The sequence below is a fragment of the Felis catus genome, chromosome A1, assembly GCF_018350175.1.
Source record: "Felis catus isolate Fca126 chromosome A1, F.catus_Fca126_mat1.0, whole genome shotgun sequence".
NCBI classification, from domain to species: Eukaryota; Metazoa; Chordata; class Mammalia; order Carnivora; family Felidae; genus Felis; species Felis catus.
In genome coordinates, this window is record NC_058368.1 from 114978532 (window position 1) to 115002945 (window position 24414).

The 24414-nt window shown below is 38.4% G+C and overlaps 2 protein-coding genes across 2 annotated transcripts in view; one reads left to right on the forward strand and one right to left on the reverse strand.

Annotated features, from left to right (window-relative positions):
* CTNNA1 (catenin alpha 1) overlaps positions 1-24414 on the forward strand; it is a 176890-nt gene that overhangs the window by 107765 nt on the left and 44711 nt on the right. The window contains exons 8-9 of the mRNA XM_011282359.4: positions 22797-22877; positions 24189-24341. Of these exons, the coding sequence (XP_011280661.1) occupies positions 22797-22877; positions 24189-24341 (234 nt within the window). The remainder of the gene's footprint in view (positions 1-22796; positions 22878-24188; positions 24342-24414) is intronic.
* On the reverse strand, positions 7401-13181 carry LRRTM2 (leucine rich repeat transmembrane neuronal 2). The gene is made up of 2 exons (XM_003980815.6): positions 11096-13181; positions 7401-10743 (listed from the first exon to the last, which is right to left on the reverse strand). The coding sequence occupies exons 1-2, from the start codon at positions 11097-11099 to the stop codon at positions 9197-9199; spliced, it is 1551 nt and encodes a 516-aa protein (XP_003980864.1). The 5' UTR covers positions 11100-13181; the 3' UTR covers positions 7401-9196.

Genomic DNA, 24414 nt, shown 5'->3' on the forward strand with positions numbered 1-24414 from the left:
CTTGGGGATTTTATTTGATCAGAGAGCTTGAGTGAATGCTAATTATTAAAGCAAAAAGGGTACTATTCTTAAATGGCTGGTGTTTCTGACCTTTTGAAAGTAAAAACAAAGTGAATAAACATTATTTGATATTTGAATTTGTACAAAGGGAAAGGTAGACTGTGAAGACAATGTGGATGAAGGATTGTGTTTCTAATGGTGTCTCCCAAATTATGTGGATCATTTTGCATCTGATAGTTACTTAGTTTTGTGGAGTCAAGGAGCATCTTTAAAATTACAGATATTTTTTAGAACGTTGGTGCTCAGCATTGGATATACTACAACTGAATGGTCTCTGCTCAGTAAGGTGGTTTTCCTTAGAATTTTGGGAGCTGTGAGGAGAAGCAGGTATCTGAAAAGCTTGTATATGTGGTGGTAAGTGAGGATCTAAGAACAAGCCCAGTATCAAGAGATGTGGGAAAATGGAGAAAAGTTGTGGAGGATGGAGGAGATAAAGTGATCTTCCTTGTTGGATAAACTGGATCATGATCTTAGAAAGACAATCCATGAAAAAAGTTCTTTGTCTTAAAAAAATTGGAGCCATAAGGCCTGCAGTTTCTGAAAAAGACTGAATGTGTGTATTCATTCAGACGGGTTAGTTCTGAGCAAGCTTTATATTTAATATTTTGGTAATATGGAGGATCAGCAGTAATCACGAAACATACCTTTCTGTGTGCATTGAACTCACAGGTTATCTTTGTGTTTAAAAAAAAATTTTAATGTTCTATCTATTTTTGAGAGAGAGACAGAGTATGAGGAGGGGAGGGGCAGAGAGAAAGAGAGACACATAATGTGAAGCAGGCTCCAGGGTCTGAGCTGTCAGCACAGATCCCAACACGGGGCTCAAACTCCCAAACCACAAGATCATGACTTGAACTGAAGTTGTACACTTAACTGACTGAGCCACCCAGGCGCCCCTCTTTGTGTTTTTAAATTCTCATACCTCTCCTCATATCAGTAATTCTGGCAAATCTGCCTAGGAACCAAATCTGCCATAATTGGTTGGGCTACTTCCTAGATCAGATGTGGTAGACTTGAAGTACATTTTCTTCTAAGCAAAAGAAATAAACATAATAGTGATCCTTAATTCTTAGCTGTGTATTTAGTCCTAAAATAAAATAGAAGCTGAGATATCATTGGGATTCTTATTTCTTTTGAAAAATCGTATCTGTTTATAATAATGAATAAATAGTAGAGTTGTCCTATATAGTTTTATTGAACAAGGGAAAGAGATTATCACTGGATTTTGAGTGACTACCTTAGACAGAAGGAATTTTGGAATTAGGGAATCTATCTTTTGAAATTTAGCCTTGATTCATAAAGCCAAACCAGAGTATTGTCATACATATTATAATACATTTTATAAAGCAGATTACTTGACTGTGGGATAATGTGGTCAATTTTTATATCAATTCTAGATATGAAATGTGTATGTAGGCTATTGACTTATTAAAAGTTGTTGCTAATCTTCATTTTAGATATGATATATTAATTTAGTGAGTTAAGTAAGACTAGAAAGTAAGGAGTTTCTTGGAGTAACACAGAAGTCGGATATGTTTTTATATGATTATATTCTCTGCTTGATGGATCTGTTGCATCGAGTTCTCCACATATGACTATTAAAATAGGAAGCATTTATTGAACTTTTATTCTGTTCCAGCCTGTTCTCAGTACTTTACATGATTAAATTCCCCTTTGGTTGTTACTACTATTAATTCCATGGTAGGGATGAGAGGCCTAAGGCATAGTGAGGTTAAAGGACTTGTCCAGGGTCACAGGCCCAAGTGTGGAGGCTCTTAATCACTGTGCTCTTTACTCCTGTTGAAATCTAGGTAGGTGTTCTAATAATGTACAGACTGAGTTAAATTTTAAAGGGAAAGTTAATTTTCTGACAGCTATCAGACCAGTGAATGGTTTATCTTTTTAAATCTGTTCTTTCTTAGAAAACTTTAATTAACATCTTAGAGACATCTTATCCAAGTAGAACATTTATGATTATCGTTGGCACAACTAGAGATGATGCATGAAATGTATATCTTTCATGATGTAGTAGAAGAATTTTAAATTTTACATTGTACTCCTCATCTATAAGTCTTATTATGGAGCATATACTTACTGGGTGTCCCTTAGGTGATGGAACACTGTAGTTTAGATCCTAGGGATTTGATAAGGAGGAAACGTGAACTACTCTCCCAAGTAGGTGCATGTTCGATCTTGCTGACTTTATAGGCACCATGCTTATGTAGACTTCCTTACCCTTAGCTTTTTCAAGGGTTGACAAGCTTGCCTGTTCTTCAGAACCTCTTTGGAGATACTGTCTGACATTTTTCCTTATTGATCCTACAGCTGGTTCTATTTTATAAGTAATTAACAGGGTTTTGCATGTAAGTGTCTCTCCCCTCAAATAAAGTAGTGTGCTCCTTTTATCAGATGAAAGCTTTTGGTTTTGCTCTTTGCCTTAGCCACCAGGAGGATCAAGGCCAAAGTAGTGTAACTCAGGGGCGCCTGGGTGACTCAGTCGGTTGAGTGTCTGACTTTGGCTCAGGTCATGATCTCACTGTTTGTGAGTTCTAGCCCCACATCAGGCTCTGTGCTGACAGCCTGGAGCCTGCTTCGGATTCTGTGTTTCCCTCTCTCTCTGTTCCTCCCCACCTTGCACTCTGTCTCTCTCTCAAAACTAAATAAAGATTAAAACAAAATTATATTTAAAAAAACAACAAAGTAGTGTAACTCAAAAGAACTATTTCATTGCTTTACTAGGGCTTTTTTGTAAGTTACCAACACCCTTTAGAATCTGGGGAAATATTTAGACTTATATACAATATTTGCATTATAATTACAAGAGGTTCTTGCATTCCGTGAAACATATCCTGGACCCTTAGAATTAAGAATCCCTGCTTCTGATGTTTTTGCATCCTTATTTCAACCATTTTGTACATAGGAGTGTATTTTCCTAAGTTTCCTTGACGTCATAGAATTAAGTTATATGTAAGTGATAAATAAATAGTTGTCAAAGGTTTAAAGTGCTGAGCAGTTTGCCTCTATGTGTTTGGCAGCTAGGCTATGGGAAATGTTTTAGTCTATCTCAAGAGGAGCTTTTTGCTTCTCATGATGATGAACATGTGGGCTAATATAAATGGCTGTAGAGTTTTTGTCTGATTTTTCAAAGAAGTAACCTAAAGGTTATTTAAATATATATATGTAATACTATATATTTAAGTTATACACATAAGTATATATGTGTGCACGTATATGTATATATATGTGTGTGCGTGTGTATTTTTTTTTAATACAAATATGGAGCCTAACAATGGAGTTCTTGCTCTCTGGACACAATTTTGAAAGGATATTCAGTGAAGTTATGACATTTTTACATCTTTTTACCATGGTTCTTGGTAAAGGGGCTTGATGAAAGTTGTAAAAAGACTTTGGGTATTGTCTCTGAGACTACAGTTTTAAAATCTAGTTCTCAGGTGAGAGGAGAGTCTTCTCTCGTAGGGTGGTGGTAGAGTCATTGGCCTCTGCCTTCAGGGTGATTGTTCGCAGATGCTCCTTTATGTTGGGTTTCTGGTGGGAGGTCCTGAGTTGGAGGCCATGTGCTAGGCTTTACTCTTAGGCCTCCATGTATAAAGGGATGGTGTATGTTAAGTTTCCAAACTTTGCATGATAGGATGCCTCATGGTACTTTCCTTTGGAAATTTCTTCCTCTTTAGTGTCCTCTTTGGATAGAGGAAAGGAGGCTCAACATCTGTCCCTAAAGAGTGTTTCCAAAACTTTGGCTAGTGTGGAGGAACTCATGCTAAGGAGGAGAAATGTTAGGAATAGCTGTGATTTTTCACCTCTCTTTCCCTTGGCTCTTTGTGAAAGACAATTTGTAGTACATTCTGTCTAAGGGAGATTTGAGTACCCAGCTGGTTAGATATATTTAAAGAAAGGAAAAAAAATCACTTGAAACAGACCTTGAAGAAATCTATTATAAATTTGAGTGGGAACCTGAGAATGCTGTGGCATACAGGCAAAACTAATTAAAATAACTGATAAAGAAATGAGATGTAGCTTTACAAGGGATTTTCAAGATTTAAATGTATGACAATTAGGTTAATAAGCTTTTTTAACTCCATAAAGTATAGGAATTCAGTCCTTTGTGCAGTTTGAAACCACTATCACCTGTGCCCTCTAGTGCATAGTGGATGAGTTTGACAATAAAATTTTGTGCTGTGGTTCCTTCCTGCCTCTGCCCTCGTTGCTGCTGAGATTCCTGGTGTGATCGCTGTCCTAGCCTCTCTGATTCTCTGATCCCCTCATCTCTGGATGAAAGGGGTGGCCTTATTTCTTCTTGCCTGTCTGGTCCTACTGCACTGCTCTGGACCTGGAGAAGTAATAAGTGTATCCTGACAAGTATGGCAGCTCCTGGCAGTCAGTTCCTTGAGACCAGGGCCCTTTCTGCCCCCAGTGCTGCCCAGGCATAGCATCCTGTTCTGGGGGGTATTTATGCCAAGCAAGGGGCACTAGTTGAAAATCTTGCCTTCCTTTTCCATATCCATATTTACTGAGCTGGTGTCTGGGATAGAATAGGTCATGTAGGGATCCTAGAGATCCCAGCATGATCAACTCCTGTGGACATCCCTCCCAGGAGTGGTGTGCAAGGTGCTGCTGGGATCTGTCTCCCACCAGTGGACCCCCAAGGTAAAGGCCAAGTTGCCATTTGCTGGGTAGAGGCAACCTTTTTGAAGCTGCCCAGGCTGTGGTGTGGTGGCAGTCTACTTTTGGGGAGAATGGGAGATGGCAGCCAACCTTAGGCCCTGTGGTTGTTAATGTGTAACTGTTAGGTATTGTCATGGTAGCTTTTTAACTAGGCCTCCCACTCCCCACCCCCGACAATTCCCCACCTGCCCACACCCCACACCCATTACTTTCTTCTTAGCTTAGTTTAACCTGTCTCTTAACGAAGACAGTCAGTTAGCTGCCCTTTACTCAACTGGCACATTTGGCATTGTAGAGAACATGGTACAAAACAGATGTTCATTTAAGGTTTCTGTGTCTGTCACAAATGGCTTTTTCAAGTTTCACGTGTCAAAATTGATTGCCTACCAAGGGAAAGCTTAAAAAAAAGACATTCACTTTGTACAGTATACACAATTTTAATAACAAAACTTTCCTGTACACTGCACTTTGTTACCACCCCCACCCCAGCCCCCAATATAATAGTATTTTCTTCCCAACCCAGTTGCCCACCTCCCAGCCAAAAAAAAAAAAAAAAAAAAAAAAAAAAAAAAAGGCTCTTAAGGTAATTGAACACAATGTGTTTGGACTTTTAGTGTCCAGTCTCAGTGTTGATAAGAAGGTTCATCAAACATTCCATATATCAGACTTGTTTTTAGTTTATCAAGGAAGAAGAATAGGTTAGTTGAAGGAGTAGCAGATGTTTCTAAATGTTTGTAATAGCTGGATGAAAGCTTAACAGCCATTTTCTATTTGTTTTTGGCCATATTCAAGCACTATGAGTTTGCCCTAGGTTAAGAACAGAAATATTTAATTATCTATGAATGACTTTATCATCCTTAGTTTTTTTCTAGTTGAAGCTCTTTAGCCAATAAGATCGGAAAATCATGGCCTAAAACAGACTTTTGAGACAGGTCTGTCACTGTATATCTCTGTTAGGAGCTAAGCTTCTAAAAATATTCTTTTAAAATTTCATATAGATATCCACATTTTAGGGAGAGAATGGGGCATTATACAGCCTTTTATTCCCTGTGTAGGAAGTATGCATTAAGAAAATGATATGCCTGTTTTGAATTTTAGGTTTTGGACCTAGCGATACAGAGGGCTCATTTTTATTGGAAAGATGGAGTCTAGCTCTTGGTGACTAGCATTAGAATAAGCAGATGGATTTTAATAATTAGTGGAGTTGGAAAGTTCAATCAATTCCATTCATTGAATCGGTATAGAAATTAACTTAGGCACATTAAGAAATTACATGTGTTAGTGCAGATTTTTGGCTTAAAAAATTAGTATCTTTGCTATTTGATGTTGGCAGTGGGTATTCTCTGAGTTGTGTGTGGATTTGCAAATTTATCGGCCCACTCTCATTTCAGAAGAGTGATTGAAATCGCTGGCAAGCTACAGAAATGAATATAAACGATTCCAAACAAGCTCTGGGTTACTAGGTGGGTACAGTATCATAGCCTTCTTAGCTTTTCTTTGTCCAGAGAGATTTAATTATTTTTCTGGTTCTTGATTAAATGATCATTTTCCTCTAACCTTGAAAGTGAAAAAAGGCCGGGGTTGGTGGGGGAGGAGGAGGTGTTGAAGAAGATAAGACTACACTGAAAAACAAAAGCCCTAACATTGTATTACCAGGATCTGCAGTGTAGCTGTGATGCTCTTCTACCCTAGCCAGTTGGTAAAGAGAGCACAGATGACTAACAGTCTCATCTTCAAACCTGTGCTGATACTGAAACACAAATAGGCCAAAATTAAATGGAATCCTGCCTTCTACAGGCAATTGAAAAGGGAAGTTTGCACTTTAAATGGAAAAAGGAAAATGCTATCTGGCACTGTTACTTTTCTCTGAGAGCATTAGCAAAAAAATGGAGGGCAAAAAATTTTACAGTTTTCAACTGGAAAATATTCCTTTGTGGCTTTGCTATGCTGTTCGCCAGAATTAATGAAAGGCTTGCTTTTCCAATTTACTTTTCTATATACATTAAGGATTTTGTCAATTGGTGGTCCATTTTACTAACTATAATCTTTAAGATTACTGTGGGAATTCTCAGCCAGTATTTCTCATTCTTCATAATTTCAATTAATATTGGTTGTGGATGCAATGATGGAAAATACTTCATTGCTATCCTTCAGGGCTGGTGGAGTCTGTGTTCCGGGCCCAGTTGTATTGTGACAAAGCTGTGCCCAGACAAATGGCCATGGTTACCCTGATAAATGGGTTGGTAAATTTTAGCTCGTGGAGTTCTCATTTGTAATGGGGCTTCTGATCCAGCCCCTCCATGGGGAAGTAGTGAGTTGTGCTCTATGTTGTAAAATCAGCTTCTGTCTCTGCCCAGGCAGGCCCAGGCTGGTTTAACAAGAAATGAAATGCTCACCGCTCATGATCAGCTGAACACAGCTGGGCTGAGACTTTGCCAAACTAATCTATCCACCTTAAAAAATAGAGCACATTTTTACCTTAATAATTTGTGATCTCATCTGCTTTTTTACAAGACATGTTTTCTTTGAAATGTATTAAAGAAGACCCCTTTCTCTTAGTATTAAAGAAGAAAAAAATTATAATTAAATCTTGTGGGTTAAACTGTAGTCTTAGCATGTTTTCATTTCAATCCTGAGAGGAAAATATGCTCTGAATGATGGATATCATGTTAATGGTCATCTTAAGGAAAAGATAACCTGTTTTTTTTTTTTTTAATGGTTGTGGTTTTCTCTAAGGATACATGCCTTTTTTCACATACATTAAATGTCAGTTGTAGAAATGCTCATTTTTTCAAAATTAAGTCAGTGGTCTAATTTAATGGGTTTTGCTACTGCATACATGGAGCCTCAATTATGGAAAAATTATGTATGGATTGGTGACTTTCATCTAAATCCCAAATATGTCATAGTTTCTTTGTAGAAATCATAATCAAAGAAACAAAATACTTACGGCAGTTTTCTGCATGAAAAGTGTGGCATCGTTATCATTTGTTAATTATGGAATGTACCTATTAACACTTTCTTTTTCAGCTGCAGGACCCAGGGCCTTGCCCTGTTTGATGCAGATTGTGTAGTTAACCTTTGCCTCACTCTTGGTTGCCTTTTTAACTTAAGCTAAACTGTTTCTGCCGGTCACATTTCAAAATGCTGCCTTTCTGTTTGATCCCTTCACATCCTTGTGGCTGCATAGGCATGTAGGGTATTCTCCCACGAGAAAGCTTGCCTCAGTAATGTTATTCCCTTCACTTAAAAGGAACTGCTCTTACAGTATGGATATGTATCTTTATTAAACAGTCAAATTTTAGCATATCATTTTTAGAAAGTGATTTTTTTCTTGATTCCATTGTACTGTATTCTAGTATATTCTGTTGCTAGCCGATTATTTTTAATTTGGCTTTTTGAGGTTTGAAGATTAGGAAAAGGCAGAAGAAAGAGGTTTAAACCCCTTTGTCAAGGCATCTTTGATCGTGGAGGGAGGGAGAGAATTGGTGTGTGTGCTTTCATACTACAGGGAGGAGGTCACAGGATTGTTAAATGGACTCAGTTTATCTCTTTTCTCTCCGAAATAATTTCTAAATCTTTTTTCACATATAAATGTAAATATAGGATTTAGTAAACTAATTAGTAAAATGATGATTTTTAGATTAGTTTAAAAATTGTCTAAGTGCCACAAAAATCAACATTTCCATTATAAGTCAAATTAGAGTTGTATAATGTGAAGTCAGTGTGATTATTTACTATTGATTTCATTGTAATGAGACCTTTTCACAATCACTTGGATTCATTGTTTAAATATATTAAAGAGTCACTCAGCTTATTAGAATTACATAAAGGGTTCTGATTTCATAATGTGGACTTTGATAGTGTCTACTAACCCAGGCAAAAACTCTGGAAGAAGAGTGTTTAATATTTACCAGTCTTCAGCATACATGAAATTCTACTTCCCACACTGGCAATAAATTGTAGATTTGAGTAAATACCAAATTGTCATAGACGAAAACTTTGCTAAGCCTCCTTTTAAGCAGCAAGCCAGTTGTGGTTCTTGGGATGGAGAGCAGTGATCTAACAAGTATTGATCCATATCTTTTTCTGCTCAGTAGCTTCTTTCCAAACTGTTTTCAGTAGAAAAAAATAGCATATGGAGACCTTAGTGTAAATGTTTACACATGATAGTATATAATAATTACATACATGAAATGTCTTATTTTGAAATAAGCATTTTTAGACTTTGCAACAAGAGTGCAAATTAATATGAGCTTTGCTTCATATAACACTTAAAATATGGGTTCATTAAAAAAAATTAAAAATACTTCAACACTTCAAAAACTTAAGTCTCCACTTGGTTTGGAAAATTAGGCTTAATGTCACCATTGGTAAAAATTAGGTATGTATTTATCCCCTACTATGTAAAATAGGTTACTTATCTGATGTAATTTTTGATGACGGGTAGATATTATACTTCACATTCTTTGTATGGCAGCTGCTGACACTTGCACTGTCCATAACCATTAATGATGATGAAGGGTCCTTCATGGGTGGGTTCATATTCATTATACGGTCCTTGGTCTGACATGTTTGACATATGGAGTCGTGTTTGGGATCGGAGCTGCCTGTGGTTCTGAATCATTGAGCACTGCCTAATTCTTCTTAAAGTGGGAGGGCAGCACTTCCTGGAGATGAACACTATAAAAATAATAAAAAAGAAAGAAAACAATAAAGCCATTGTTCCTGTAATTACCCGCTGAGTGAAGATGGCATTGTCTGGTTCGGGAAAGTGTTCCTCAGTAGTAACTGCTATGCCTGCAGTAGTTGGGATTTCTTTGTCTCCCACATGGTAACTTGATGAGCTTATTCTTTTTGTATATTCAGTGGTTGGATCCCTATAAGTTGTAGCCATGGCAGTGACAGTGGTTGATAAATTCCAGCAAAGCTGAAATCCATGGACTGCATCTAGTATATCCTCTCCTTGGGTGTGGTCAGGACTGTGACATAGGATGGAATGTTCCCACCGACCTTGGAAACTGCCCAGCCAGGAGGCCAAAGCACATATTCGAGGGCTGCATTCCCACAGATTGCCAGAGAGGCCAACAGTTGTGAGGGATCTCAGGGAGTTTAAGATCTTGGAATCAAGGCTATTTAACTTGTTGTTATCCATGAGGAGAATTTTAAGATTAGGCATCGTGTCAAACACTGTCAGGTCGATGGCTTTGATTTCATTTCCAGTCAGGTCTAGCTTTTCTAAAGTGCCCCAGGTCCACTCCATCCCACATGTCAAGTTGCTAATTTTGTTCCATTGTAAGAAGAGTGTGTGCAGACTGCTTAGCCGTAGGAAATGAGCAAAATTAATCTTCGTCAGCTGGTTGTGCTCTAGGTGAAGCTCTCTCAGTTTGATTAATCCTGCAAATCCATTGCGAGCCAAACTTCGCAAACGGTTTGTGCTCAAATCCAGAAACTCCAGACTACGACAGTCCCAGAATAGGCGTACTGGGATAGTCCGCAGGGAGTTGGACCGTAAATGCAAGGTCTGCAGTTTCCGAAGGCCATAGAAGAGCTCTGGGTGCAGAGATGACAGCTGATTAAAAGACAGGTCCAAATTTTGCAGGTTAATCAGTTGAGTAAAAGTTGTGTTTGGTAAATAAAATATTTTGTTGGAACTTAAGATTAATTCCTTAAGTTTATATAGTCCTTGAAAAGCATCTTCTTTTACTGTTGAAATTTGATTGTGGTCTAAGTGGAGCCAGGTAAGTTGACTGAAGCTGGCAAATTGATCCCTTTCGAGCTCTGTGATGTGATTGTGCCTCAGGGACAGGCCCAGAGAGCCCTTGTCTGTGGCGTTTGGCACTGAGCGGAAGCCCTGAGAGTCGCAGTAGAAGAGCAGCTTCTCGCAGCGGCATTTGGGTGGACACGCCATACCCAGGGCAGGCAGCATTTTTAAAACCATACTCATTGCATATATTGCTGCCAGCATAGGGGCCCCTAATGGCCACTTGAAATGTAAGCCTGCAGAATATAATTTAAGGAAAACAAGAAGATAGGATATTTTTCAGCAGAATGTATGAGCTCTTAAAAAAAACAACATAACATTATGGCGAAAGATTTCACTGCATATAACTTATTTTTCATTTGCTGCAGAAAAACTAACCTTGTTAGTATGACTAGAACACAACTTAAACCATTAAGAAAAAAGATAAAGAATATTCTGTCATTAGCAGTATAGGTATAGGCTTTTACCTAAACCTCAAAACCCAGAAATTTGACAGTGATCTCCCTTATAAAATGTGAATTTGGTGGCTTATTTTAGAAAGCATGATTCCTTGCTGACTGTATAAGACACATAAATGCATGGACTTACCCATTCTTCTGAGCACATTGGAGGCTGCATTCAGTCGCGGTTGTTAGACTCAACGCAGTGAGTCTGTAAAAGGCTCTAACATGCAGGAGCCTTTGACCAGTTTCCTGTTTTCTGTGTCCCAGGCTTTCTGAGTAAAATCATCCAGCAGGGTGAGTTATTTTTTCCTTAGGATATTCCTCTCGAAAGCATTGGTTTCATTTTCTCTGTCTTCTCTGATTCCTCAATCAGTTTTGAATGTAAGTTATTAAATTTCGTCCTCCTTTAACTGCTCAGCTGGTTAATCAAAGCTTCAGTCTCTCCTTTCCGCAGCCGTTAGTTCTCTCGGTCTTAACTTGTTGATGGCAGATGGGCGGCTTGTTGCAGAGAAGAGCTCCTGGAGCAGCATGAGTGCATTTACTGAAAAGCTTTTCCGAGAAACGGCACAAGAATGGAATTGCTTATGTGCTGCGACCACACAGAACTGTATATAGGCTGACGTCACCGGGTGACGTGTCTTTTGTTTGGGTTTTCCAGAAGCTTTACTGTTATAAAGCACCGTGCTTTTTAACAGTATCGGGGTCGTTGTAAGACCCCTTGATTATAATAAAGCGAGAAAGAGAGCTCCTGACTTAAAAAACATGGTATTCCTGCAGTGTATGAAGCAGCAGTGAGGTTGTAATAAAGGCTGCATTCAGGAAGACCCATCTGAACAGTGAGTTGGGATAGCAGAGTGATGATTTTTAATGCTTGGAAGAACCAGTGTTAGACTGCCGATTCTGCAGAGAAGAGATCATCTAAATGGGCAGGAGCCTGCACGATTTATGAAGTGCAGATTTAACGCCAGCCTATGCAAGGTAGTGCCTGCTGCTCTGGTAGTTTGGAAAGCTACTCAGTCACCTTGTTGTCATGCTTGGTTAAAATGGAAGTGTGACTGTGATTTGCTTTACGTGTGTTGGAAAACTACCCAGGTGGGCTTGGCTTCTTTGTCATTAAGAGCTTAACATCATAAACGAAGAATAAAGGGGGAAGGGAAGAGAAAAAGCTTACAAAACTAAGTATTTGGTTAGTTTGCTGGTTGAGAATTTAAGGGGAACTTGAATTAAAAAGATGGTCCTTCTTTGTCTCGTGTTACAACGTTTTAATCACAGTGCTGATTGAAAAATAATGCTAATTTGATCCTTACATGTCTTACTAGGAGAAAAGGTTAGGGTGATACTGTCATTTAATACTGTATGCCCTAAACATTAACAATGGAACAGAAGTGATTTAGGACAAGTGATAGAGCCTGGTTGGATTCTGGTACAATCCAACCTCAGAATCTCACCTACTCCTTCACCTGAAAGCCTCAGCTAATGCTGAGCATGATTGGGGCATTGTGGCACCCAGATAACAGAGTATTTGCATACTTAAGAGCTTCTGCTGGCACACCTAAGAACTGACTTTGAGTTGCACACTAACTGTTGGAATCTCTGGTGAATACAGAAGGTCACTCATACTTTGGACTAGGATTTTGCTTTGGCTGTTATTACTTGACCTGATGGTGTCTTCTCCCCGTTGAATAGTGTCATCACTGTTCAGAACTTGGTTTTGAAAATTAAAGAACCATGATTAGTATAAATGTGAAGGATTTTTCTAGCATTAGTGAGAGTCCTATATTCAGGCCTGACAAACGTAATGCCTTTTACATATCGGACCTTATTAATTTGGCCTTCCATGGCAATTTCTGTCATAACCATTGGTGCTTAACCTTTGTGGGTCTTGTCTTAGAACTGGAGGCAAACATCTCAAAACTACCCTTGGTGTCTGTGAAACCAGAACATCACTGACCTGTGGGCTTCCAGGGGCTTCATCCCATTGGGCAGGAAGTCATTGTCTTAAGAGGCATAGTTTCTGTGTAGAAGGGTGCTACTGGAGTGAGGATTGGAAGAATACAAGGTCCTTTATTCTGAGCGCTGTGTAAAGGTGCTGTGAAAACAGCAGCACATGCTGGTGGATAGTCTGAATTCTCCTAGAAGCAGACCCCAAGAAGGATTAGAATTATTAGAGTTTTGGGATGCCTGGGTGGCTCAGTTGGTTGAGCCTCCGACTCTTGGTTTCAGCTCAGGTCATGATTTCACGGTTCATGGGTTCAAGCCTTGTGTTGGGCTTTGCGCTGACAGTGTGGAGTCTGTTTAGGATTCTCTTTCTACCCCCCATGTTCTCTCTCTCAAAAACAAACTCTTAAAACCTTAATATTTCTCCGTCTCCATCTCCTTTTTTTTTTTTTTTTTAATTTGTAAAGTTCCTAGGAAGTACAAAAGGAAAGAGAAGACCATATGAATACTCTGAAGGCCAGTGGCGTCTTCAGACCACAGGGCAAGTCTGACACCTCTGAAAGGAGAGAAGAAGGAAAGATTTGACAGATAGTCTTAGACTACAGTGCATCCCTAGGCCAGAGAGAAGCTTCCAAGCCAAAGTTGCCCATGAATGGAACCCCACATTCCTTGGAACAGGCCTGCACTAGTACTCCCACCTTTTTCCTACATGCTGGTTAAGGAATGAAGGGAGGGAGAGATCCTCAAGGATGCCACTTGCCACATTGACCATCTTTTCCATAGTCTTGTCTGTCTATAGGCTAGTAATTCTTTACCTGGTTCTGTAGACTATTTGCAGAATTCTGTTGCTTGTGCATTTTTCTGTGAATAAGATTTAACCACACTCTTAAAGGGTCTGTGATCCTAGGTTACAGAATTTCTGTTCCATAGGAACTTTCTTCCAAAACACCTAAGGAGGGGAGTCTGATAAGAGTAGTCTCTTAATTTCTTTTTAAAGGAAAACAAGCCCTTGGATATTATAAATGCCTTACTGAAGTCAGCTACTCTCTGATGGAAAACAAAAACAAAAACCTTTGCCAGGCCGGAGGAACTGGATTAAATTCTTTCGTGAAGTAACCACTTTACTTCCATGTGGAGAAAAGCATTAAAGTCAATTGGATTTGAGCGACCACAATTGGGATTGAGTTGCATATGATAATTTAGAAGGAAAAGCATCTCCTTCCCCTTAGACTCTTGGTTCCTTTCTCCTCTCTAGTCTGCTTGCCTACCTCTTATATATTAACAAATGGAAAATGCTTAAATTACATTATCCCAGCACTATTATACCAGATTTGTAGGCAAGGAAAATTGCTCAGAGAAGCACCTGTGCAATCAAGAGTAATTATTTTTTGATGCATCTGGAGAAGTGCGCAGTATTGCACCGCAGAAGTAAGCAGTAATACAGTATCACAGGACCCAGAGAATTTGTTCTGGGTTACAGGTCATCTTGCTCACTTGCCTTCTCTTTGGATTCAGAAGGTTCAGTCTTTGGAACCAAAGAAGATACAGTGTCTTAAAAGTTGGTGGAGTACATAGTTCCCATTGGTGGAATTTTGTATCATTTTTTAAAATCTTTATCTTTCTTTAGCTAAAAGGACTAAACAGAGACCCATGTTCTTTCTGAATTAAACCGTTGTTTGTTTGTTTTTGGTTTCATTTTAGAACAGTTTTACTCTCCACACATATGCCTTTGACTTAATTAAAGTGGCAGTACAACCTCTGCAAAGTACTAACCATAGCTGTTTAAATTTTCACTGCTTTAGTTATTGTTCATGACAAGGCAAAGGAGAAGTAAAATCTAACTTGTCTCTTCTCTTTGTGAATGGTTTTAAGCAAATTGAGTGAATCAAGTGGTAGGGCTTAGGTGCTGTAGTTACATGCATGAAAGCTACTCTATATGAAAGTTTGTTTTTAATATGAATTACTGATTAGAGAGAATTATTTCTCAGCTTGGAGAAGCAGATGTACAGATATATACATGGAGTTTTCTGTTCTTTTGTAGGAGAGTGGAAGCTTAATTTTGCATTATGCTAAAAAGTGAAATGTTTTTTAAATCATGCCCAAATCCAAAAATTGTAATAACTCTAGCACCCGTGGTGTTGCACAAAAGGTGCCCTGGAGAAGTAATGTTAAAATAAATCTTCTTGCTACAAGTCTTGATTGATAACTTGGAGAAACTCTTCATGTTTATCAAAAAGTAATAGTCACTTTTAGGGTGGAGGTCCTGGATTTTGTGGGTCTCAGTATGTCCCCTTGTAAGAACCTTTCAGTGTTCTTATTTGGCCGCCTCATATTTGGGCCTACCTTAGAGTAAGCGGGTTTTACTAGCCTTCTTTTGGAGAGAGGGAGGAAGGAAGATGAGAGAAGACTACAGTAAATCCTAGAGTTGTTCACTGCTTTCAAACCGTGTATATTTGAAGGCAGATATGTGACTGTTGATTCGCTGTTTTAAAAAAAAAGAAAAGAAAAAGAAAAATCATTGAGGTTGATGCTGAACATTAGCTTGTTATCTTCCCAAGAAACAAAGCATACCTGACAGAGGCAGATAGAGTTTGTAATGTAAGAATTGATGGCTTTACCAATCTATTGTATTGGATATTGTCTAAAGAGTAGTTGATAGTCACAGGTGGAGCCAGAGGATCTGAGAGCATTCAGAACACTAGGCTCCTACAGTGTTGGCACTCACTAGACCACTGTTGCATGTAAATAAACATGTGGGTGGTTGGACATCTTCCTTAAAAAAAAAAAAAAAAAAGCATTTTTAAAAACTAAGTTGTCCACATAAGGCCTCCAGAATCCCCCCCCCCCCCTTTTTTTACTAGATCTTTGTCCCTATCCCTGCCCTCCATTGATTTTGATTTTTAAAAGTCCTTTTGTTCTCTTAGTAAACATGATTGAGAAAGTAGTAAGAAGTAGTGGTGGCTTTGCTAGGGATGGTGAACTGTGTTCCTTTTGATGCTGTAACTTAAAAAGTTCAGGATTTCTTCTAGCTTTGGAGGCATGTACTTTTTGATAGTTGTTGCTGTTGGGGGTGGCAGGGCTAGGATCATGTGACAGCCTAATTTTGTTGTGCTAGAGTTATGTTCTGTGCCCAGGGCTAGGTAATTCAGCAATAGATCTTTGGGTGATACACCTATGTTGGACGTTAGGTGAGGGAAAATCTTCCGTAGAAGTTTGGGCACAGGTACATTTCAGCCATGAAGATCTTTTATTTTGTCTACCATAGACCTCAGACCAAATAGAGCTGATCTTAAAATCTTTTTTTCTAAAGTTTACTTATTCATTTGGTGTGTGTGTGTGTGAGAGAGAGAGAGAGAGAAAGAGTCAGAGAGAGAGAGAGAGAGAGAGAGAGAGAGAGAGAGAGGGAGGGAGGAAGGGGCAGAAAAAGAGGGAGAATCTTAGGCAGGCTCTGTGCTGTTTGCACAGAGTCCATGCGGGCCTAGAACTCACAAAACCATGAGATCATGACCGGAGCTAAAATCAAGAGTTGGATGCTTAACCAACTGAGCCACCCAGGCGCCCCTTAAAGTCTTGGTTAATGCACAGACTGATTGAAATTTGTATTGCCAAACCCTTTTCTTATTCTTGTTCTGCCAGTGGCTACCTCGTGTTCATGTTTCCCTCTCCCTCTGTACGTGGCAGGCTTCATTTTTAAATTCTGAAATATGGCTAAGTTTGGATTTGTCCTTCCTGCTTCTCCCTCTGCATTTACAAGTAGTTTTCTGTTTAGATATGTTTCTCATCCTACCCACATAGGTGGCCCACAGGTATACAAAAAGCCATTTGCATAGAGTAGAATTAAGAGTTAAGATATCCATTCATATTTTCTTGAAGAATCCCTTCCAATTTTAAAGGCTTTTTGACCCCATTGGGTAAATTTAAAAGGGTGAATTTGCATGTATATTGACTAGATGTTGGCAGTCTTCATTGCTGAACCTGGGAAATGTCATTCCCTTTAGAAGTCTGGAGTAGAAGGACAGCGACATGTGCCGAGACCAGCAAAAAATAAAAATAAAAAAAATAAAAAATTGAACATGTGATGTCATCAGTGCAAAGAAAATCAGTAACAAAAATTTGGTCCAAAGAGAACAAGATCATTTCTTATTCTGAGAGTCTTACAGTATGGCAACATTATAGCTGTGGTTGAGATTAACCCGTATTACTGAAATGGTTCTGCTAAGGCTTGACATCCTGTGGGAGTTGATTCTCTACTGCTGCTTCTTTGTGTGTGTGTGTGTGTGTGTGAGAGAGAGAGAGAGAGAGAGAGACAGAGAAACAGAGAGGGAGAGTGTGAGATATGGGGTGTCTAATGGCTTCATAGTTTCCCCTTGTATGGCTCTTCTATAGTATATGGACATGTAGTTTGTTTTGAGCCTTTTGGCTTTTGCAGACAGTGTAAAATGAATACCCTTTTAATATCTTTGCATCCTTAGGCAAGATTTTATATAAATTCTGAACCAGAAAATCACTAGGTTATAGAGTGTGTCTATTTAAGATTGATAGTAGTGCCTGGGTGGCTCAGTTGGTTGAGCGTCTAACTTCGGCTCAGGTCATGATCTCACAGTTCATGGGTTCGTGCCCCGCATCAGGCTCTGTGCTGACAGCTCAGAGCCTGGAGCCTGCTTCAGATTCTGTGTCTCCCTCTCTCTGTGCCCCTCCCTGCTCATGCTCTGTCTCTCTCTCTCTGTCAAAAATAAATAAACATTAAAAATTTTTTTAAATAAATAAACATTAAAAAAATTGTTTTTAATTTGATAGACATTACCACATTGCCTTCCGAAAAGTTTTAAACCATTTCATACTTCCCCCAGAAGTCTGTAAGTGTTCAGTAACCACCCCACCAACTCCTTCCCCACCCCCACAACATATTGTAAAATACCTGTGAATCTAATAGGTAAAAAAAGCTTTCTTTTCTTTGTTTCTCTTATGAGTAACAATGAGTATCATGTTGTATATAGGTGTATTGTCATTTTGTTCCTTCATGTGGACTGTGTATTTCATTTGCTCATTCTCACTTGAAATTGGTCATTTTCTTAAAGATTTGTAAACTGTTCTTTTATTAAAGAAATTATTTTTTTCCCAGATATTTTATAAGTATTTCTTCCACTTATTGCCTTTTAAAAGTCTTTACTTTATATAGGTAATTTTATTTTTATGTATGTATGTATGTATGTATGTATGTATGTATGTTTTATTTATTTTTGAGACAGAGAGAGACAGAGCATGAACGGGGGAGAGTCAGAGAGAGAGGGAGACACAGAATCTGAAGCAGGCTCCAAGCTCTGAGCTGTCAGCACAGAGCCCGATGCGGGGCTCGAACTCACGGACTGTGAGATCATGACCTGAGCCCAAGTCGGACGCTTAACCGACTGAGCCACCCAGGCGCCCCTATAGGTAATTTTAATGAATGGCAAAACTGATGAGAATCTTCCTTATATTAAATAAAGCAAACACACCCTTGACATATTATGTTCAAGATCTAGTACCTGTTGGATGAGCATGAGATGTTGTAAAATTGTCAGTAAACAAAGATTCCCTGTTAACACATTATCTTAATTAAGTAGGGCAAAGAAGATCAGAGCCCTTTAGAAAGTTTTTTAATTGTTGTTAATCAACATAGAAATCAGAAGAGTTCCATGATTTATCAACAGTTCTTAGCCTGATATTCCAAGATAATGAGCATGTTAAAATCCTTCTGAAATATCCTCACAGTTGGGTCATCTTATTCTTTTTTTCTGGGTTATTAATAGTTTCAAAATTAAGGCCTTATTTTACGACTTTCATATACTTAGTTTTTGTATCTGTTTGCTTTAAATACTTGTTTGTACTTCTGTTAACTTTCTAACTTACAGCAGCTATTTAATGTGTAAATATTAGCATCTGTTTTAAGAAAAAAGAGATTAGAATATCTCAGCTACATGCATCAGTTTGTGCTGGACTGTTTTCGTATTGGCTCTCTAACTTTTCCCCATCCTAGATTTTGTCATATTTTTCTCCAGAAAGATAAAGGAATAGTTCACATTTGGTTCTGATCTCCCAGGATTTGGTGGAATGGTGCCATAGATTCATTCACTGGAAGCACTGTAAAAGTTTTCACTCTGTTTTTCCCTGGAAGTGCTGTTTATTTTGTACTGTTACTTTTTAGGTTGAGTAGGCTTTTGTAGGCTCACCTGGGAACATTTGTCACATTATTTATAGGGATTAAAATGTACCTTGAGATGCCGCCAGCTGTGCCAGGGACACATTTCATACCTTCCCGAATGGGAAGAGTTGGGCTAGAGCCCAACTAGAACTAGAGTTGAGAGGTTGTAGGGTATGGGTGAATAATTGTGGACATAGGCACCAGTCACAACAGTGCGATAGTGTCATCTTTGGCAAAGGTAGGAGTGGTTTGGGGGGAGTTGTAAATTTGTTATAGGAGAAAAGATTACTTTGTGAGGCAAGGGTCTGGTCTTTGGAAGAAAAAAAAATGCTTGTTTTTTCACAGGTTACCACCAAAAATGGGGTAAAATCCTCCTGAAAGGTTCAGTTATTAATAATTTAAAAAAAAATCAGTGCCTGACTTAAATGTAATCTTGTGCATAACTTCCTCTTATTACTCTGACCCACTGTTAATTCATTTAGAACTCCTACCAGGCCCAGCACAATACAGAGTATTGCTGAATTATATGTTGTTCTGAATTATTTTAGCTCAGATTGTAAACTCTTTGAAAGAAGGATTGTGGCTAGTCCTGCCTACTCCAGTGGATACAAAGTAGGTGCTCTGTAAAAAGTGTGTCTAAATAAATAGAATTTATTATCTGGCCACGCAAAAGGCAGGTGGAGTGGCTTCTTTATGCTTCTGTTGAAGATGGATTTTGAAAGCCCTTTTGCTGTCCCAGCTAGAACTATGTTGCTAGAAGCCATCTAGCTAAGAAGTTTCTCTCCTCTGTTCAGCTGCTATTAACTTGCTGAGGAGAACCTATATGTTGAAACCCCAAATATGCCTAATATTTTTTTCAGAAAGCCCTTTTGTCACTGGTTAGCAGGACAAATATGCCAAATATGAATGAACCTAGGTAGCCTCTCTGCTTAGATGGAATAGAGTCTCTCAATTAGGTAGGAGTTGAGAATCATTTACTTTAAAGGTTAAATGAGCACCTTTACTTTGACATAGCTAAAACTAGAATTAAAAGATCCTAAGACTTTTAATTTCAAAGAGAAGTAAAATCTTGTTTTATAAATAAGCAACCTTTCCAATTTCATCAAGCTCATTTTTAAGGTTGTAAGTGTGTAGATGCGTGTGTACTTACCCCTATTTTAAATGATTGGAATTCTAAAGTTGCACGCGCGTGCGAGTGTGTGTGTTAGAGGGGTTTTGATTTAAAAGGTGGTCTGTCTAGTATAAGCTAAAAGCTTCAGTGAATAACTGCTTCTGAACTGTCCCTTCCTGATCAATGAGGCATAAACTTTTATTTCCTACAGTAACAAGAAAGACAAATTGATTTTTAAGGTAGTTTGACAAGTACAGATTTAACAGATTCATAGTCTGGGTTGCATCTTAAAGTAAATTTTGCTGTTGGCTGTAATTCCCCTCAAATCAAGTTTGAGGATTTGCTTTATGTAACTTGCAGAGTAAATCCTTCTGCACAAATTGAGGAAGTTTCTGGGGATTCGAGGTTACAAGGGGTTGGAGTTTTCATGAGGTCATTTAGCCCATCCTTTGGGTTTTAGATAGTCAATGTTTTCTGGAATAAATGATCTACTAGAAACATCCTAAAATGTGGCTAGGAAAAACGACAAACATGACTGGGAGAAGTTTTCTTGAAGTGTGCACTTGTGTGTCTAAGGAAGGTACTGAGACTTTCCTCATTAAGGCATTAGTTATGAGGTCAATTTGATTTTTAAAAAATTCAGTTTTAGTCACCTTTGCCTTAGATCCTGCTCTTTTGATCTTTGAGATTGTAACTAATTATATTTGTCAAGTTATTTTCTGACTGAAGGCTATGAGTAAATCACAGTTTATTCCTGCAGGTAGAAATTCTCATACTTCAATCAGTTTTGTTGAGATCCCCCCCCCCCCCCCCGTTGTTTTTTTTTTTTTTTTACTTATTAATATTACTGAACTACTTAACTTTATTGGCAATACAGTACTATTGGGGGAAAAGATAATGGATATGACCCTAGCCAGATTTGATAGTGAACGTACTAATTTAGCACTTGTGTTTCAACTCTCTGTATTCCTAAAATCCCGTCTTGTCATCTTTTTGTCCTCTGTTACATAGCCTATATATCTTAACATTTCTTCTGTTTTCTCTTCTTACAACCAATGGAGATAGGGGCAGAGGGACAAGTGTCATTGTCCCCATTTAATAGATGTGGGATAAGAGAGAAAATGAGTTAGAAATGTACATAAAAGGCACTGAGAAAATATGAAACCACATCTCTCAATCCCAACTATTCACCTGCTGTGCTGGCTTGTGTACTGATGGCATATCTATACCAGAATGCCTTGAGGACACCCAAAAGTAGAACAGTGGGTTAGATTCCTTTGTCCATTTGTATCTATCTTGTGATTACTACATGTTTTATTTCACATTTGTTGGCTGGGTATTTAGTAAGGAAAAACTTTTAATATACTTTATAGTCTGACTCACCTGATGTCTTACCAAGATATTTCCAAGCACGTGGCTAGTCCTCCCTGGGGTAACTTAACTTTATTTCCTTTTCTTCCAGCTACTGTCTATTTTGGTACTGCTTAAAATGTTCCCGGATGCAAATCTCAACCTCCTGAACCCTGGAGCAATGCCCATTTACATAACTGTCTCAGAGTGACTAATACATTCTTTCTGTGCAATACAATTGGATTAAGCTTAGCCTAGAACTTAAAAATATATGGCTGAAGAAATCTTACAAAGCATTCTTGTTCGAGCTACATAATATACATTATTTACTCTGACCCGTCATGGTACATCTTAACTTTAAAATTCATTGTTTCACATTGTTTTGGTCCCAGGTGCCATTTTTCACATTTTAACATTGTTCAAATCTCAGAGTTCATCAAAATCAGGTGTAATCTCTTCTTGCTTGCAGTTCAAGGAGAGCTGGTTCTTTAATGAAATTGGTGTATGCTGAACCTTGAATTAAAATATTAAGTTTAATTTTTCAAGCAGAAGCATTTAAGTGAAAGTCATATCTCCTGGATTCTTTTATTTTGGTTAAAACTCCATCAATTCTCACCATCAGATAATGTGGAGCCTAAGAATTGTAAGGTTAGGTTTTTATGAACAAAGTCACATGGTTCTCCCCTGCCCTGCCCGCATTTATTTCCCAACTTTGGGCTAAAAGAAATTGCCTTTTTATTTACTTTTTATTGTATTTTAAAAAAAAATTTTTTTTTAGTGTTTATTTTTGAGAGAGAGAGAGACAGCATGAGTGGGAGAGGAGCAGAGAGAGAGGGAGACACAGAATCTGAAGCAGGCTGCAGGCTCCGAGCTCTCAGCACAGAGCCCGACGTGGGGCTTCAACTCACGGACCACGAGATCATGACCCCAGCCGAAGTCAGTTGCTCAACCGAAGAACCACCCAGGCGCCCCAAGAAATTGCCTTTAAAAAAAAAAGTTGGTTTGGGGCACCTGGGTGCCTCAGTCGGTTGAGCGTCTGACTTCGGGTCAGGTCGTGATCTCATGGTTTGTGGGTTTGAGCCCCGCGTCGGGCTCTGTGCTGACAGCTCAGAGCCTGGAGCCTGCTTAGGATTCTGTGTCTCCCTCTCTCTCTGCCCCTCCCCTGCTCGCGCTCTGTCTCTGTCTCTCAAAAATAAATAAATGTTAAACAAACAAATGTTGATTTGAGCAAGAATAGCTATCAGCTGTAATTTTCTTATTTTCCAGGCTGGACGTAAAGAAAGAAGTGATGCACTCAATTCTGCCATAGATAAAATGACTAAGAAGACTAGAGACTTGCGTAGACAGGTAAGCTGGGAAAAAACGTGTCAATTGCTTTCCTAAGTTTTCAGTTTTGTAGTTTTGGTTAAAATTCTAGGAAGTATTTGGCCCATATATTTTACTGGGGTAAAAGGATGGTTTGTCACAGGAAACTGCCTATCTCTATTTGGTAGCTAATAAGGTTCTAACTAGCTAATAAAATCTCTTGGGGACCTGGAATAATGGAGTCCCACTGGGATGGACTGAATCAATTAGCTTTAGTGTGAAAAGGATGTACAGGTAAGAAAATGAATTTCAAACGACTTGGGGACCTGTGAAAATACCCTGAAGGATCTTGTGGTACTAGATTACATACAGGAGAGACAGAAATTGCTGTTATTTGACTTGCCCCGTTCTGATTACACACTTGAAGTTCCCTTAGATCCTTGGTGAAGATGTGCTTCCAGTATAAATAGGTGGTGATAAAGATGTTTGGGTTGCTCAGTTTTCCAAGTTAGTAAATACAGAGGAAAGAATCTCTTCGTTTGTTAAATCAAATGTATTATGTATGTGATAAATGTATTATTTGTATGCATAATGTGATAAAATTAGTAATTTTATTACTAATGTGATCAAATTAGTATTAAGACTTAAAAAGAAGTTGCAGTGGGGTGCCTGGGTGGCTCGACTCTTGATCTCATCTCAGGTCTTGATCTCAGAGTCATGAATTCAACTCCCTCATTGGGATCCACGCTGGGCATGAAGCCTACTTTAAAAAAAAAAAAATTGTAGTAATAATAGTTTCCAGAGTTAATAGACATTTTATTGTTCATGTCTGATAAAAAGCAAAGATGGAATGTGTCTTTGTTTTTCTTCTAGTGAAGTCATATCTTAAACGGTTATAAAGATAACCGTTAATAGGTTTAAGGTTCATAGTGTGCTAACCCTGTTCAGATAAGCCAGAAAGTACTTAATTCTCTCTTTTCACTTTTAGTTAGGAATATAATTGCATATGTTCCAAGGCTATATGTATCAATTCAATCCAGAGCTGTTTTCTGTTCAGCTTTGTACTATTCCTTTAAGAAAAAAGTTTTAGTTTTGTAATTCTCCCCAAAAGGGGGATATTATCTTGAAACTTAAGATTTTGTTGTTAAAATGCTATAACTATAGTATAAGCATTATCTTTAGGATCATGTTTCCTCTGTCCCATATTATATAACTTCATGGCTTACATGAGGGATCCTCATATAAGTGCAGCCAGGCTATCATGAGCTTCCACTAAGATTTAAAAGTACCAGAGAAAAAGCAGTCTAGTTTCTTAGTAGAAATAAAATCAAATTTTTACAATTTAATTATTAGCTACGCAAAGCCGTCATGGACCATGTTTCAGATTCATTCCTGGAAACCAACGTTCCACTTTTAGTATTGATTGAAGCTGCAAAGAATGGAAATGAGAAAGAAGTTAAGGAATATGCTCAAGTTTTCCGTGAACATGCCAACAAATTGATTGAGGTAAGTGTATTATCAGTTTCATTAACTGTGTAACTTGGTGAAGTGTAGTGATTTTTAATCACGTTATTTACTC